The sequence below is a fragment of the Phoxinus phoxinus genome, assembly GCF_949152265.1.
Source record: "Phoxinus phoxinus genome assembly, chromosome: 3".
NCBI lineage: Eukaryota > Metazoa > Chordata > Actinopteri > Cypriniformes > Leuciscidae > Phoxinus > Phoxinus phoxinus.
The window spans coordinates 31086043-31101585 of NC_136878.1; the positions used below are offsets into that span (position 1 = coordinate 31086043).

The following is a 15543-nucleotide window of genomic DNA, read 5'->3' on the forward strand; positions in this document are numbered from 1 at the left end:
TCTTTGAGCATCAGGTCTCTTCTTGACTTCAGCACAGCAAGACACTTGCCAAACAAACTATTTTAACAGATATCTCTGTGCTTAATATAGAGTCCTTATTCAAATGTTTCTTGTTTAAAATGCATTTCATTAAACTCAGAGCAAACCCTTTCTGAAAAAAACAACAACACCTTTGATGTTAAAAGCAGGCAGCTAATCACATTCTCTCCAGATATTCGTACAATATGCTGACTCTACACAACCACTGTAAAGTGACTTGTTGTGTGTTTGTGTGTTAACATGAGCATTCAGAGCTCTGCCTATGACACTGACCAAAAATAAGAAGTTTATTTTATGTGATGTTTCCTAATAGTAGGGCTGTAAGACCACCTTTGTCGAGTCCAAGACAAGGACTAGTCGAGTCCAAGACAAGGACTAGTCGAGTCCAAGACAAGGACTAGTCGAGTCCAAGTCAAGACCAAGTCCAAAGAGGTTCGAGTCCAAGTCAAGACCAAGTCCAAAAAGGTTAGAGTCCGAGTCAAGACCGAGTCCAGGACAGGAAAAAAAAGTCTTAGGCTTATGCATGACATTTTCAAGACAATGATTTTGGGTTATTATTTGTTGATCTAAAAGCAAAAACAGTGTCACAACACCCAGGATTTTTAAGTATAGACATTCCCCTTGATATCATATAATCTTCTAATCATCTTCTAAAAAACAGAATGATGACATATGGTGATACCTTATAATAGCAGTGTTAGAACTGATATACAAACACCAACTCACTACTATTACCACTGCTAGATACTAGTACTGAGCATTTGAGCAACTAAATGACAATAACTTCACTCCAGTAAAATATATCTGTGATAATTTCTTCACGTTAAACCGAACTTTTGACGGGTTATTTCAGCTTTGCGCCGGTATTGCAGTAGCAAATAGTAGAAAATAAATCACACATGCGCAGGTCGTACTTGTCAATGACGGGCACTATATCTGCGGAGGTTTCTGCGGAAGTCTGCGGGAAGCATACTACAATAATACGTTACTGGGAACATAATAAAGACACCTGGACTCGGTCGAGACCAAAAGCCTTATTTGGCAAGACCAGTGGCCGAAACCGAGACAAGTCTGAGTCCGAATACCAGCGAGTCCGAGACAAGTCCGAGACCATAGAAAAAGTCCGGACTACTACATCCCTACCTAATAGTGAATAAAAAGGCTGTTTTATCTCATTGAAATGATACAGGGAAAAAAGTATCAAAAATCTTTATGATCAGATTAAGCACATTAAACCTGGATGTAAAAAATCTTAATTTTTGCTAACAGCTGTGTTAGCATTAGTTTTGGTCTTGCACACACTTCAGGGTGGAGTTTTCTTTATATTCATACTGTATATCAGAGCAGAAATCTTAATTCTGGAGATGTATCAATTACAAATTGATTTGCATATACAGAGATCATCGTTTACAGTATTTTGGAAATGAAAGAGAAATAGGGACTATAAATAGAAGAAACACCCAAGTGTGCACCGCGAGCAGTGTAAAAGTAGTTATCGTAGGGCTGTTACAGTATTCCCGAGTCCCAGCCAACATGGCCCACTTTGGAGCTTCAAAGGCTTGGGTAGGGTAAGCCTTTCAGCAGGACGTCCTTATCCACATGCTGGAGAGCCACTTTCATGTTTCTGGGCCTCTCTGAAAGTTGGGCTCTAACATTAGACCAAACAAAATAGGAGTTACTTGACCTCTGCTGGGAACATGCAGCTGAGAGCTGTGCATTTTGTTCTCTTGAGTAGTGCAAATCAATGCAACTAGGTTACGTGTTAGAAATGTCTTAAACTGGGACTCCACTTGAAGACCACAAATTACCACTGAAACTAGGACTTTCTTAACAGACAACAGAAAGATCTGTTTCACACATGCACGTATGAACCAGAGACAAAGAGAGTATAGTGCATTATTCCCGTCCCAGACCAACATGCCACTTTCATACAGTACAACATCCATTCACAACACAAGGAAGAAAATAATATGCAAATAAATGTAAAACTATAACAGAATTTTAACTTAAAGATCAATAGTGAGGATGACAAGGAACAGCTTAACGCTTTAAAAAAATGAATGGGAATATTTGATTATTACCTGTCAATCACTTTTTTTTAGCGCTTTACAGTACAGATCGTTTCAAACAGTGATCAACAGGAAAATAATGATTCAACCAGCTATTTTGAGAACTTTTTCAAATATTTACTCCTCAAATATTTAAGTGTTATTTTAGTATTATATTATAATTGTATTCATATTTTGAATTAACTTTTATTTTTGTTATTTGTTGTTTTATTTGTTTTTTCAGCTTGTTTTTGCTTCAGTTTGTTTCCAAGGCAACAGTTCTAATCTAATATTTATTTTATTTCAGCTTTATTTAAATTTTAATAATTTTAGTTAATGATAAGATTTCATACAAATATATAAAGTTCAGAGGCCAAAATTGTAATTTGGAAGTAAAGAGAAAAAAATTTATTTGTTTTATTTAGAAAAATATATTGTTCACAGACCCACCACACAAATGTACCAAGAGATAAAATAAAATAAAATAAAATAAAATTAAAATAAAATAAAATAAAATAAAATAAAATAAAATAAAATAAAATAAAATAAAATAAAATAAAATAAAATAGGCATTATATCTGGCAAAATATGCATCATTTTCAAGGTAAGACGAGAAGAACACATCTAAAATCACCAGGTTATAAATAAGTGGTTGCTCTGATCACATCCTGCATATTCACTGTTATCAAGTACACTTTTAAAGTGTACAACAATGATAAAGTGCATTATCTCCTCACAGAACACTGGAGCACATGCACCGTGCAGTCAATGCAATATGAAGATGGCAAGAACAGAGAATGCTTTATTTTCTCAGTCAGTTGCTACAATACACAAAGCAAACTATGGCGGCCCTGAATTTGGTTCTGATTTCAGCCTTAAATTTAAAGGCAGGACAAAGCACTGGTAAAAGGTGTATTTTATTATCTGTACACCAGATGGCAGCGTTTCTTACCTTGCATATTGCAGCACATAGAAAATAAAGTCAGCAAAAGCCGGTTTTACGACTGAAAAAAACATAAGCAAGGGTAACAAATGAAAAGGGCTGGGGTCACTGCCCTCTTCAGTCTGAGCAGAGAAGTGGAGAAGGCAGGGATCAGTTCATGCTGTTATTACCTTACTGGATCGTTTCCAGCTCCTTCTCATAAGCATGGTCTGTGAATGAGACAAAGCATTATAAAGCCACCCCTTGTCCTCTCTAACAGGGTGTTAGAGGTGAACCTGACAGCCTGTCTGAATACAGTTCAGAAGAGTCAAGGGGTCATAAGGGGGCAGCCTGGGGAAGCTATGGTCTGGGGGCAGCCAGTATAAGCTAATAAAACTAACCACACAGAAACAAGAAAATGTTGTCGTTCAAAGCTTTGTTATTTGACCAACACAAATACACACATACCCATTACACACACACACACACACACAATCACACACACACACACACACACCCATAGAGGTGTTATACGTGGTTGGATCATAATTAATTGTTGAGGTCATCCTGCTTATATTCTGTTAAATATGCACAGTATATGCACCCTGCAAAGATCACTGTAGCCTATCCCACAATGCAATGTACTGATGTTTCACTTCTGGAAATCTTAATACGTCAAGAAAGAGATACTAAAAATGTTGTTTGCCGCCAAAATCATCATCATCATCCAGAAAAAAATTGCTGCCAAAATATTATTAAATAAATATGTTAAAAAAAAAAAATAGATATAATAATCATAGCTGCCAAACCTGACGTTTTTTTTCACACAAAATTGGATTCTGAATGAAAAATATATTTCAGTGATGATGAACTAGATTCCACAAAATGTCACGTCACAACAAAGTAGCATACTACACCATTAAGTGTTTATCATTGCATTTTCATCCTGCTTCACATATTTCTAGAAACATATAAACACAGTGTATTATTGTATGGTACCATATACAGTTCTTTAGTATTCTAAACCATATTTAGCCACTATCATGTTTTGATCAGACTAACCAGGCAGAATAAACATAAAAAGATGGTGGCCTTGAATACTTAATACATGTTTGTTAAATTGACTCAGAGCTTAAGTTACTAATATAGGTTTTCTCTTGGTGTAGTTCTACATAAAACATGTCCCCTATAAATTCACAGTGTCCCTGTTAAACATGCTGAGCAATAAGTACTCTTTCATCCAGAGCAACCATTACTATACGCAAAAACAAGATATTTGACTGCATTACTCTGTGTAAAGACAGGGTGCATTTGTTAGTGAACTAGCTGGCTAATAGGTAACTGGATTAATCTCCTCTCACTGAAATTCTGCCCGCCAATGCCGAGCATGTTCTCTACAATGGATTTATAGATTTACCTGAAGTTTGCAATATAAATACTTTTCAGGTCAGACATTGGCACATCTATCCCAGAAAACTAATTTGTAGTCTTCTGTACTGTGGTCAAATGGGTGGAATGCTATATAACATTTGAAACCCTTGGCTAAATATACTTTTGTTCAAAAGTTTGGGGTCGGTACGATTTTTTTATGTTTTGGAAATAAGTCTTTTATATGCTCACCAAGGCTGCATTAATTTGATCAAAAACAAAGTAAACCTATTATTTATAACAGCTGTTTTCTATTTTAATATATTTTAAAATGTAATTTATTCCTGTGATGGAAAAGCTGAATTTTCAGCATCATTACTCCAGTCTTCAGTGTCACATGATCCTTCAGAAATCATTATAATATGCTGATTTATGCTCAAGAAACATTTCTTATTATTAGCAATGTTAAAAAACAGTGGCACAATATTGTTGTGGATCCATTTTATTGCAGGATACTCGAAGAATAGAAAGATTACAGCATTTATTTGACATTTAAAAAAAATTTTTTAACAATGTAAAAGTATTTACTGTCACTACTGATCAATTTAACGTGTTCTTGCTGAAAACACTATTCATTTATTTTTAAAAAGGACCCCAAACCTCTAAACGGTAAAGTGAAAATCAAAGAGAGTACTAGATTTCTATTTTAAAAGATAAAAAAAAAATTTAATTCGATACTGAGCTCCCAAACCTTACCAATACATTTCCATGACTTTTCAAAAATGGACAGGTTTGGATAAGTGTTTGTGAAATTCATTTTCTAGAGATTACACTTGTAAAGAACAATGCCTAATGTTCTTTGTACTGTAAAGCTGAAGAAGAAATAAGTTCCCTGATATTTTCAGGTTTCCCTGACCGTAGGAACCATGTAGACAGAAATATGGAAGCGGAATGCATGTATTTTCCTAAAAGTACGAAACAATGGGAATTTCCGGGAATCATCTTAATATCTATTCAGGTTTGATGATGAGTAAATATTGCATGTTCCAGGCACATCTGATCCAGCAATGTCACATCACACACCTCCAGCTCATATTCTCAGCACAAACACATCAGCTAGAAAAACTTATATGAAAATGAAAAACTCACAGTTTCCCTGAAGTCTCCCTCTTTTGGAATAAGTGTGACAGTCAGATCCAGTGAACCCAAGTCATGGTTGGGATAGTGGGGATCTTTGAGTTCAATGGTCACATCCAAGGTCCTAAAAGGGCACAGAGAGAACCTACAGTATGAACAACCGAACACATGCCATGATTAAAGATTATGTTCCTCATTTCATACAGCATTCTATGATTGAGATACAATTACAGTTATTCATATTTTGAATTTGTTTTTATTTTCATATTTTCCATTTTTATTTTCATTTTACTTGAGATTTTGGGGCATTTTTTCAGTTTTAGTTATTTTAGTACATCAATTTAAGCTAAATGAAATTGAGAAGTGGCTTGGCACCTGAATTTAAACACATTTGAGTATTTTTTTTTTCTAGTTAGTGTTTATTTTAATTTTAAAAATTTCCATGCAAAATCACTAGGTGGCAGCAGTGATTCTTGTGATTGTGTTTCAGATGTGTTAATGTGTCACAACGCATCAGAAGACCTTTGGTGCTCCAGGGACTCTAAATAGAGATATGCAGAGCCCATAAAGTCATCCTGCAGCCCAAAGTCATAGTCAAAGACCTGCAGAGGATAGAAAACACACAACAGTAAGGCATGTCATTTCACACGACAGAGGATTACTGTAAGACCGGTGTACAGTTTAAAGCGTATAAATATACAGATCGACTTCTTTACAATCTCCATTTATTACAAACACAATAAATAAGCACTAATGCCTCAGCAGCAAATAAAAAGCTCTACATAATCAATTTAATGACTGGAGCGAAGCACTCAAACTGTTATTTATCATTTACCTTCACGTAGAGCGGCTCTCTCAAACTCTCCACCAGCAGACTGACTTTCTCGTCCCATACTGGGTTCAGGTTCTTGTGGATTGTCTTGCTGCGAAAAACCTCCTTCCCTGCTATCTTAAACTTTACATATGGGTCACTGGTCCCTGTCAATACAACAAGAAAAACGCACAATATATTTGACTGTTGTTCAAAAGAAACCTTTTTTAAATAAAACCTTTTTTTCTTTTACAAAAGAACATGGTGTTATAGGCAAACTTGGTTTATAATACTGTAAATAGCACTTTGGGAACACTTTCCAAATACTGAAAAGATAAATCCTCACTGAGAAAATTAATTGGAATACAATCTTGCATCATCCAGATATAAAATAGTCTCAGAATGAGATGATGCAATATTTTTTTATTGCTGACAACAACAAACACATAATTATGTTCATATGGACGTATTTATCATTATGTTCATATGCATAAATTTATTTTTTGCTGTAAGGTTCTTTCTTTCCTAGGAGTAGTTGTGTATGCAAATTGGTCTGAGGGAGTGGAGGCAGAAATATTTGGGTCATGTGACCTTAATTGTCAACCCTTATTGGCTCAGGCACTAAGTGGATAAGTGTGCTGTGTGGAGCCAAGGGAAGTCTAAATACAGTGAGTGTAAATTCAAATATACCTTTGAATAATAATCAACATGACAGAGCCTCATTATATACCCTGAGAAAATAACAGAAAGAACAACAACAGAGCATATAACGACATTGAATGTGTGTGAATGTGATATTCCACAATGTTAATACATTAAGAGACTTGCCTAAGTTACTTGGTTCCCTAAAATTGCAAAAGCAACATCTTGACATTCGGACTCAATTGGTTTGCAACAGTGCAGTTTTCATAAGAGACCACTAGATGTCACTGTGTGTTCAGTGTTAAATGTGCACAGCATCCTCATATGTCACCTGACCTGCTCTGACTTTGCTGCAGTGGATCAGGATCTACACTTCATCACTCTGACACATGAAGCATGGCATACTATCAACCAGAGATGTAAAATCACAGCATTTGCCATGCGAATCTGATCAATCAAGAATTTTAGAGATAAATTCCAAGTTCCAATGAAGACGAAGGATTAAGTAGCAACATTATTTAATAAAGTAAAGCAAAGTAGATCCAAAGGTTATAGCAAACTAAACAGCATGTAGACCCAAACTGAGAGACTTAAATACATAATGATGATGAACTGAATGCAGACAGCTGGTTAAATTAATCACAATGACAACACATAATGGCGGGAAACTAGAACAATGGAAACTGAATATAAACAAACTAAAAGTCCATAAAAATGGAACTAACTAAACATAACTGTTACAGAACGCGGCGTGGCCTTGTGCCGTTAAATGGTTTGAGGATGTGGTTCAGGAGGCGAACAAGGGATTGGTGAAGGAAGCTCCAGTGGAAGGAACCGGGGCGGAGAAGACAGCCGCAGGAAAAGTGGAGCCAGATGGAGCCAAAGGGGTGGAGAGCCAAAGCCCAGCTGAAGGCTCGAAAGTCTGCACCGCAGGCAGGGCGATGTCCGACCAAGGTGGAGTCGGTGGGACAAGGAAGCACCGTGGAGCCGATGGGATGACGGCCATGGGTGGAGCCGAGGCGGAGTCGACTGCTTGACGATCTGAGCTGGCAAACTAGAAGTCCACAGCGAATCCAAACTGGTAAAAGCCAATAGAGGACCTGAGGAACCGAAGGGCACCAGCGAAGGCGGGGCAGAGGGACCGACTAGCCTGGGCAGAGGAGGTGGGAGAGGGAAGCAGGGTGGTTGTATTTTTTATTGGTATAACAGTCTCTGAGCTGGTTACGGCCAGCGGCGATGTTAGCTTTGGACTGGGTGTAATCTAAGGAGGGAGGCGGTCATCCTCATCCAGCTCTTGTCTATTTTCCCCGACTCGTAGATAGAAGATGACACTTAGACTGGACAGCTACTTTCAGCTCCCGGAAAGATGTGGCCTCACGCTCCGGCACCGCTGTGGGCATTGCCGTTGGCTCAGGGTTCATGTTGGGCATCAACACGGTCTCCAGCTCTGTGGTGGGCTCGGGCTCCTTTCCTGCGGTGGGCAAGTGCTCTGGCTCTGCTGTGGCCTTTAACGCTAGCATCAGCTGAAAGTAGGCACACTGCAAACATGGAGGATCACCTCTCTCCAGGTTCCTTCACTCATGTCAGGTAGGTCAAGGGGGGAGTAACAGTTGGCTCCAGAACAATACAGAGACTTTAGAGTCTCATTGTTAAGGTCCGTTTTCACAGCCAGTTGACAGAATCGGGCAGTGTACTCTAAGTCTAAGATAGCAAGGTTCTCTCCAGCAAGATCGATAAACTGGGCTGCGGTATCCATTTTACTTCTTTTGGTCCAGAATTCTGTCATGCTTAGTTCCAAGGAAGACAAAGAAGGATTAAGTAGCAAGAGTCTTTAACAGACTTCACAAACAATACCGGAAAAGAAAGGAAACAAACTTAGGGACTTAAATACAGAATGATAATGAACTAAATGCTGACAGCTGTGCTCCTTAAATGAATCACCATGACAACAGATAGTGGCAGGAAACTAGAACAAAGAAAACAGGAAACTGAAGATAATCAGACTAAAAGTCCATGAAATTGAAACTAAACATAACTTACACTGTGCACAAAATGCAACAAATAATTGGACAATCACACAGTCTGTTGTGCCAAACCACATTAAACATGTCCTGAATGGAGCCCTTAGATTTAAGTGATCCCTTCAATTTCATTCCTCTGACAAACATCAATGCCAAGAGATAGGCTATGTCAATATTGTAGCGTTCAGGGCGAACCAAACACAAATGAATCTTCCAGGTGATTCGTTTAAACATAATTCCACCCAGAACTCAACACTCCAGACCCCGGCTCCAGCCAGTCTACCATAGCCAACGAAAACCCCCCAGTAAGGAATTTATAGCCTTAAGAGATGAGCCCAACAACGAAGAACGTTGTCAAGTTAGATAGTTTGGGAAAGACTGATTGGTTCAGAGATGGCACGGCTCGGGCACCCACCAAGATTAATGACAAAGGATGTAAAACAGACCTCCTTTTCTTTGAGGACCTTTGAACGACCTCCTCAAAACCCACAGAGACTAAGACTTTACATATAAAATTACATAAAATCATCCCAAAACAATTCTTGATGAACTTCTTACCAAACATAATCCAACTACATAATTATATATTGTGTTTACAACCTCTATATGTGTGTCTATTATGCTTAGATCATATAAGTCATGTAATGGTTATAACTATTAGATGTTTGAATGAAAGTGTGTCGTGCTTCCTATCAGTACGTTCATATGTTCGTAATTCAAAAGATGGCTTGATTGAAATCTGTGTAAAATGTTTCGTATTCTTATAATAGTAATGATGTCTAAACTGTGGCCTCTGTACTCTGTGGAGTAAAGAGATCACAGATAACGCATGATTTACGACGTGAGGTGAAGAAAATGCCACCTCTCAAATAAAGACAGTGCCTAATTGGTCAGAACTCATCCAGGAGGCTGGACAAACATTTGAGCTTAAAACCCGAACAAAGATTCAGAAGTTAGGGGGGAAAAAGAAGTTTAGAAAGAAGGAAGGAGGAGTAGAAGGAAAAAGACCGTTAGCGGAAGAGCGGATTTACTCCCTCCAGACAAGTAACCATGTAACGTTAGACGAGCGGACGAAAGAACCCAAATCAAGATCAGAAGAACATGGGTTAAACCGCTTCAGTCAAGCCATCTAAACTCGCCTCACTTTTCTTTATTTCTCGTAGTTTTCTTTTCTTTCCCGTTGAAAGTCTCGGTTCTAAGTTAAGTTTTGCTGCAAAGTTTCGTTTAAACGATTCGACTGTGAAGCCCGCTTCCAACTTCAAAGACTTTCCATCCATCCGCCAACACACCACGTGATTGGCCGCCCAAGACATCTATCCAGCCACGAGAAGACTGCCAGCCAATCAACGAACCCGGGAAACCCCCTTTTACGCCAACAAAAGGAATCCCCAAAGGAACGCAAAACAAGCAAGTAACCTCCAGACTCTTAACTGAACTGGTGCATTAATATAAATTGAATTTAACCCGCCTAAGAAACGATAGAAGGGTTAAATTAAGGATTGATGGTTCGTTCAGGTCATGTCTTATAAGTGCATATAGAAACTTGGGATTTCATCACCTTGCTCTTAAAACTCATTCTTTCCTCACTCTCTCTCTTTCTGCAACTCGTATGAATGTGTGTGTGCGTGTGTTTGTGTTAGATATTAGTTTTATGTGTTAGAATAATCAATAAAGTCTTGCTTATATATGAAAGATAATTGTTCTTGTGTTATGTGCTTACGAATTTAATGTCTTAAACTGCTGATCTAAGTTACCTTGCTAATAAATAGTGTTTTCACTATAGTTTGGATATTTATATCCGCTGCTGAGCTGCAGTTACGGCCCGTTCAAATGAACGCTGAACGAGTCATTTGCTCGGCCGTATGAATGATTCTTTTGAAGATTCCCTATAAATTAATTCATAATTCCTTTGAGCTAAATTTACCCTGACAAACGTTATTATACATAGTAAATGTTGTTACAATATTATGACCATATAAAGTCTTGGATTTAACGGGAATCAATCAACCTCCTAATGTTTAAATTCAGCTCACGTTCTTCTCTGCAGAAACCTGCGTGTCCCTGTTCAGAGATGCATTATCCAGCAATAAAAGAGTGAATGTGATGAGGCATTAGCACATGACAGCTTTAAGGAAAATACTTAATTCAGGTTTAAATAGCTTGCAAATCTCATGCATATTCAAATTTGGCACCACTGACACATTAGAATATACTGTATGTGAACAAGAATGAGATCTGAATCAATGGAGACTATCAGTGTATAACGACTTCATCACATAAAGCTATTGAAAGACTTCAGAAGACCAACGTTCATGAGTAATGCGTTTTATAATGCTTTCTGTCATTTATGAAACTCGAAATCCCCTGCATGGTCACTATTCACTTTTATTGTAACGAAAAGAGCAGTAAAACAAGAACACACAGGTAAATGATTGACAATATTTTAATTTTTTAGATAACTTTCCCTTTAAAAGGTTGAGTAGCATTTGTCCATGTATCTATGACCATCCACTCATCTGCAAAAACTGCCGACTGGAGTATGTTACACTGTAAAAGTGTTGGTGTGTGTGATGTGATTTTAATGATTGTTGCAGTAAGCTCCACTCTCCACTAGGAGGAGCTACGGGCTTGGGTGTTGTTGTTGTTAAGATACCGGATAGCCACAGTTGTTAGCGCTTGGCAAGTTCTGTTAATAAAACTATTGAGGACTATTTCCAGCTTGGTGTGAATTCATGACATGGTGTCAGAAGTGGGATCTTTCGCCCGGTGAACAAGATTGAAGCAACGAGATGGCTAAGTTTCAGTCTCCTGAATCGTTTGACTTCACCCAGCCTTCGGCGTGGCCGATCTGGAGACAGCGTTTTTCTCGCTTTCGGATAGCAACTAAGCTAAACCAAGAAGACGATGATATACAAGTGAATACGCTGTTATACGCAATGGGGAAAGACTCAGAACCTATTTTTAGCACCTTTACATTTCCGGATGATGTGCAGCACTATTATGAAGAGGTTTTGAAAAAGTTTGATGAACATTTTGTGCCAAGGCGGAATACGATACATGAACGTGCCTGTTTCCATAGACGCTCACAGCTCCATGGAGAGAGCGTGGAGGCGTTTGTCAGAGAGCTTTATAAGCTTGCAGAGCACTGTGATTTTGGAACGACTAAAGACGAACAGATAAGGGATCGCATTGTCATCGGCATCGCAGATGGAGAAGTGTCGCAAAAGTTACAACTCGAACCGGACTTGACATTAGAGAAGGCAATCAGTATTGCGCGTCAGTCGGAGCTTATAAAAGCACAAAACGTCAGCGCCAGAGCAACAAATGTTGAAGTGGGTGCCGTTAATGCACGTAAGTACAAGCAGTCTAGGCAGTACGATAAAAAGTATGGCAAAAACAAAGATGAACAATACAAGAACGTGACACATCAAGCAAAGATAATGTGCACAAGATGTGGGAGACAGCATGATTACGGTGCATGTCCAGCTACAGGTAAACGCTGCCGCAAATGCAATAAAATGGGACATTTTGAAGCACTGTGTAAAACTAAGAATGTGAATGCAATTAAAACTACTGGCGGTGACAGTGATGAGGGCAGTGCATGGTTTCTCGGGGCTGTTGCTGATGGCAGTGAAAATGATGAAGATAAATGGTATGAAGATCTACAAATCAATGGCACGACTGTTACATTCCGGATTGATACAGGTGCGGATGTAACAGTGATTCCTGAGGAAACATATTCCTCCCTGCAACAGCGCCCTCCCCTGGTGATGACAAAATCAACCTTCACAAGCCCTGGTGGAAAGCTAGATTGTAAAGGCAAGTTCATGACACACTGTGAAAAACATAGGGAGACTTTCCCATTTTGGATTTATGTTATGTCAGGCTCTTTCACAACAAACTTACTTGGACGGAAAACTGCAGTCAAAATGGGATTGGTTCGCAGAGTAAATGGACTCGAGTCATATGAGGATGTATTTGGGAACATTGGACTGTTAAATTGTGAGCCAGTCAAAATAGAGCTTAGGCCGGAGACCAAGCCATACAGCATTGTAACCCCACGACGCATCCCATTTCCAATCCTGCCTCAAGTGGAGGAGGAATTGAAGCGCATGCAGTCTCTTGGCATCATAGAAGAAGTAAAGGAAGCTACAGACTGGTGTGCTCCTATGGTGCCAGTGATTAAAAAGAACAAGAAACCTCGGATCTGTGTGGATCTTACCAAGCTGAATAAAGCTGTGAAAAGAGAAAGGTTCATTATTCCCACGCTTGAGGATATTGCACCAAAACTGGCAGGCGCAACAGTGTTCTCCACAGTGGACGCATCAAGTGGGTTTTGGCAGATCCCACTTGATGAGAGCAGCATGAAACTTACTACCTTTATTACTCCCGTGGGCCGCTTCTGTTTCCGTCGCCTTCCTTTCGGGATTACATCGGCACCGGAAATATTTCAGCAGAAAATGAGCTCACTTCTGAGGGGTCACACCGGCACTGAAGTTGTCATGGATGACATTCTGATCTTTGGCAAGGACCAGGAAGACCACGACCAAAACCTACAAGCTGTGATGAAAACAATTAAAGCTTCAGGACTTAAACTAAACAAAGACAAATGTCAATTCAGAAAACATGAGATTCATTATTTTGGACACATCATAGGGAAAAATGGCATCAAACCGGACACTGAGAAAGTCAGAGCCATTGCGGAACTTCCCAGCCCAAAGAACATAACGGAACTGCGTCAAAGGCTTGGAATGATAAACTACTTGGGAAAATTCCTTCCTGATCTCTCCACTGTCATGCACCCTATAAACAGCCTATTGAAGAGCGACACAGTGTGGACATGGGGAGAAGCACAAGAGGACGCCTTCAAAACGGTAAAAGGTTTGCTTACCTCAGCACCCGTACTGGCATATTATGATGCAACAAAGCCAACAGTGGTAAGTGCAGACGCAAGTAGTTATGGCCTAGGGGGCGCACTCTACCAAGAACACAGTGACGGACTCCGACCAGTCGCCTTTTGTTCAAGGACACTGACAGAGACGGAGCGTAGGTACTCCCAGATAGAAAAGGAATGCCTTGCCAGTGTGTGGGCATGCGAGCGCTTTGGGAGGTACTTACAAGGTATGGACAGGTTTGTGCTTGAGACTGACCACAAACCTCTGGTTCCACTTATCAACAGCTATGACCTGGATAAAGCACCCGTTAGGTGTCAGAGGTTATTGATGCGCCTAATGAAGTTTAATGCAGAAGCTGTTCACGTACCAGGGAAACAGCTTGTTGTTGCTGACACCCTGTCTCGCAACCCCCTGGAGGGTGGTACGGAGTCAGACACAGAGCAGGACGTCAAAGCTTATGTTCAGGCAGTGATTGGAACTAGACCAATCACCAAAGACAGACTTAATGCAATGAGAGAAGCTACAAGCAACGACAAAATTCTTCAATCGGTGATTCGTTATACAAGTACTGGCTGGCCTTCAGATTTGTCCCGCCTGCCACACAACCTGCTCAAGTATCACGCCGCTAGAGCTCACCTGTCTGAAGTCAATGGACTCTTGCTGCATGATGACCGCATTGTTGTTCCTCTTTCAATGCAAAAGACTGTGCTGTCACAAATACATGCAGGTCATCAGGGACTCACGAAGTGCCGGAAAAGGGCTAACATTTCAGTGTGGTGGCCAGGTGTCGGGAGAGACATTGCCGAGCTTGTAAAAACATGCGAGTTTTGTATCAAGCATAAACCAACTCAAAGAAAAGAGCCACTGATCACCACACCACTGCCAATAGGAGCTTGGCAGAAGATAGCCGCTGATTTATTTGAGCTTGAAGGAAAACAGTACTTGGTAGCAACAGACTATTATTCACGCTACATTGAGATTTCTCATTTACCTTCCACAAGCAGCAACCAAGTCATCACTCGCCTGAAGTGCATGTTCGCCAGGTGGGGGATCCCGTTTGAGCTAGTTACGGATAACGGCCCTCAGTTCGCTTCAGCGGAGTTTCGCCAGTTCAGTGAGGAGTACAACTTTGAGCATATGACGTCAAGCCCTCACTACCCTCAAGCGAATGGAGCTGCTGAGAGGAGCGTAGCCATTGCAAAGAGAATCCTTCGACAACCGGATCCACAACTAGCCTTGTTGAGTTACAGAGCCACAGCTATCACCGCAACAGGCCAGAGCCCAGCTCAACTGATGATCGGACGAGAAATCAGAACCACAGTTCCTGTGTTGCCACAGCAGCTGAACCCGACTGAAATTGACCATCAGGCGGTAAGACTTAAGGACCAGCAATCCAAAGCTGCCTACCGCTTCTTCTACAACAAGCGTCACTCAACCCGACCTCTGCCTACACTGCAGCCGGGCCAGAGGGTTAATGTCAAACTGGATGGGGAGAAGGGTTGGAAAACCCCAGCAAAAGTTATCGCGAAAGCTCAAGAGCCCAGGTCTTATCTAATTCAAACGGACCAAGGGACTGTTGCCCGCAGGAATAGGAGGCATTTGCAAGAAGTGCCCGAGCCAGCATCTGAAGGTGCTGGACAAGAGACTAATGATGACTGTG

At 40.1% G+C, this 15543-nt stretch overlaps 1 protein-coding gene across 9 annotated transcripts in view; it reads right to left on the bottom strand.

The window, feature by feature from the left end:
- mctp1a (multiple C2 domains, transmembrane 1a) overlaps positions 1-15543 on the bottom strand; it is a 221340-nt gene that overhangs the window by 82024 nt on the left and 123773 nt on the right. For 5 of the 9 annotated variants that reach the window (XM_079607525.1, XM_079607523.1, XM_079607529.1 and 2 more), the window contains exons 3-5: positions 6350-6492; positions 6037-6116; positions 5527-5638 (exon numbers count right to left, since the gene is read on the bottom strand). In XM_079607525.1, the coding sequence (XP_079463651.1) occupies positions 5527-5638; positions 6037-6116; positions 6350-6492 (335 nt within the window). Of the gene's footprint in view, positions 1-3200; positions 3240-5526; positions 5639-6036; positions 6117-6349; positions 6493-15543 lie in introns of all 9 variants that reach the window. The other 4 variants (XM_079607524.1, XM_079607522.1, XM_079607526.1 and 1 more) reach the window with 1 other exon arrangement.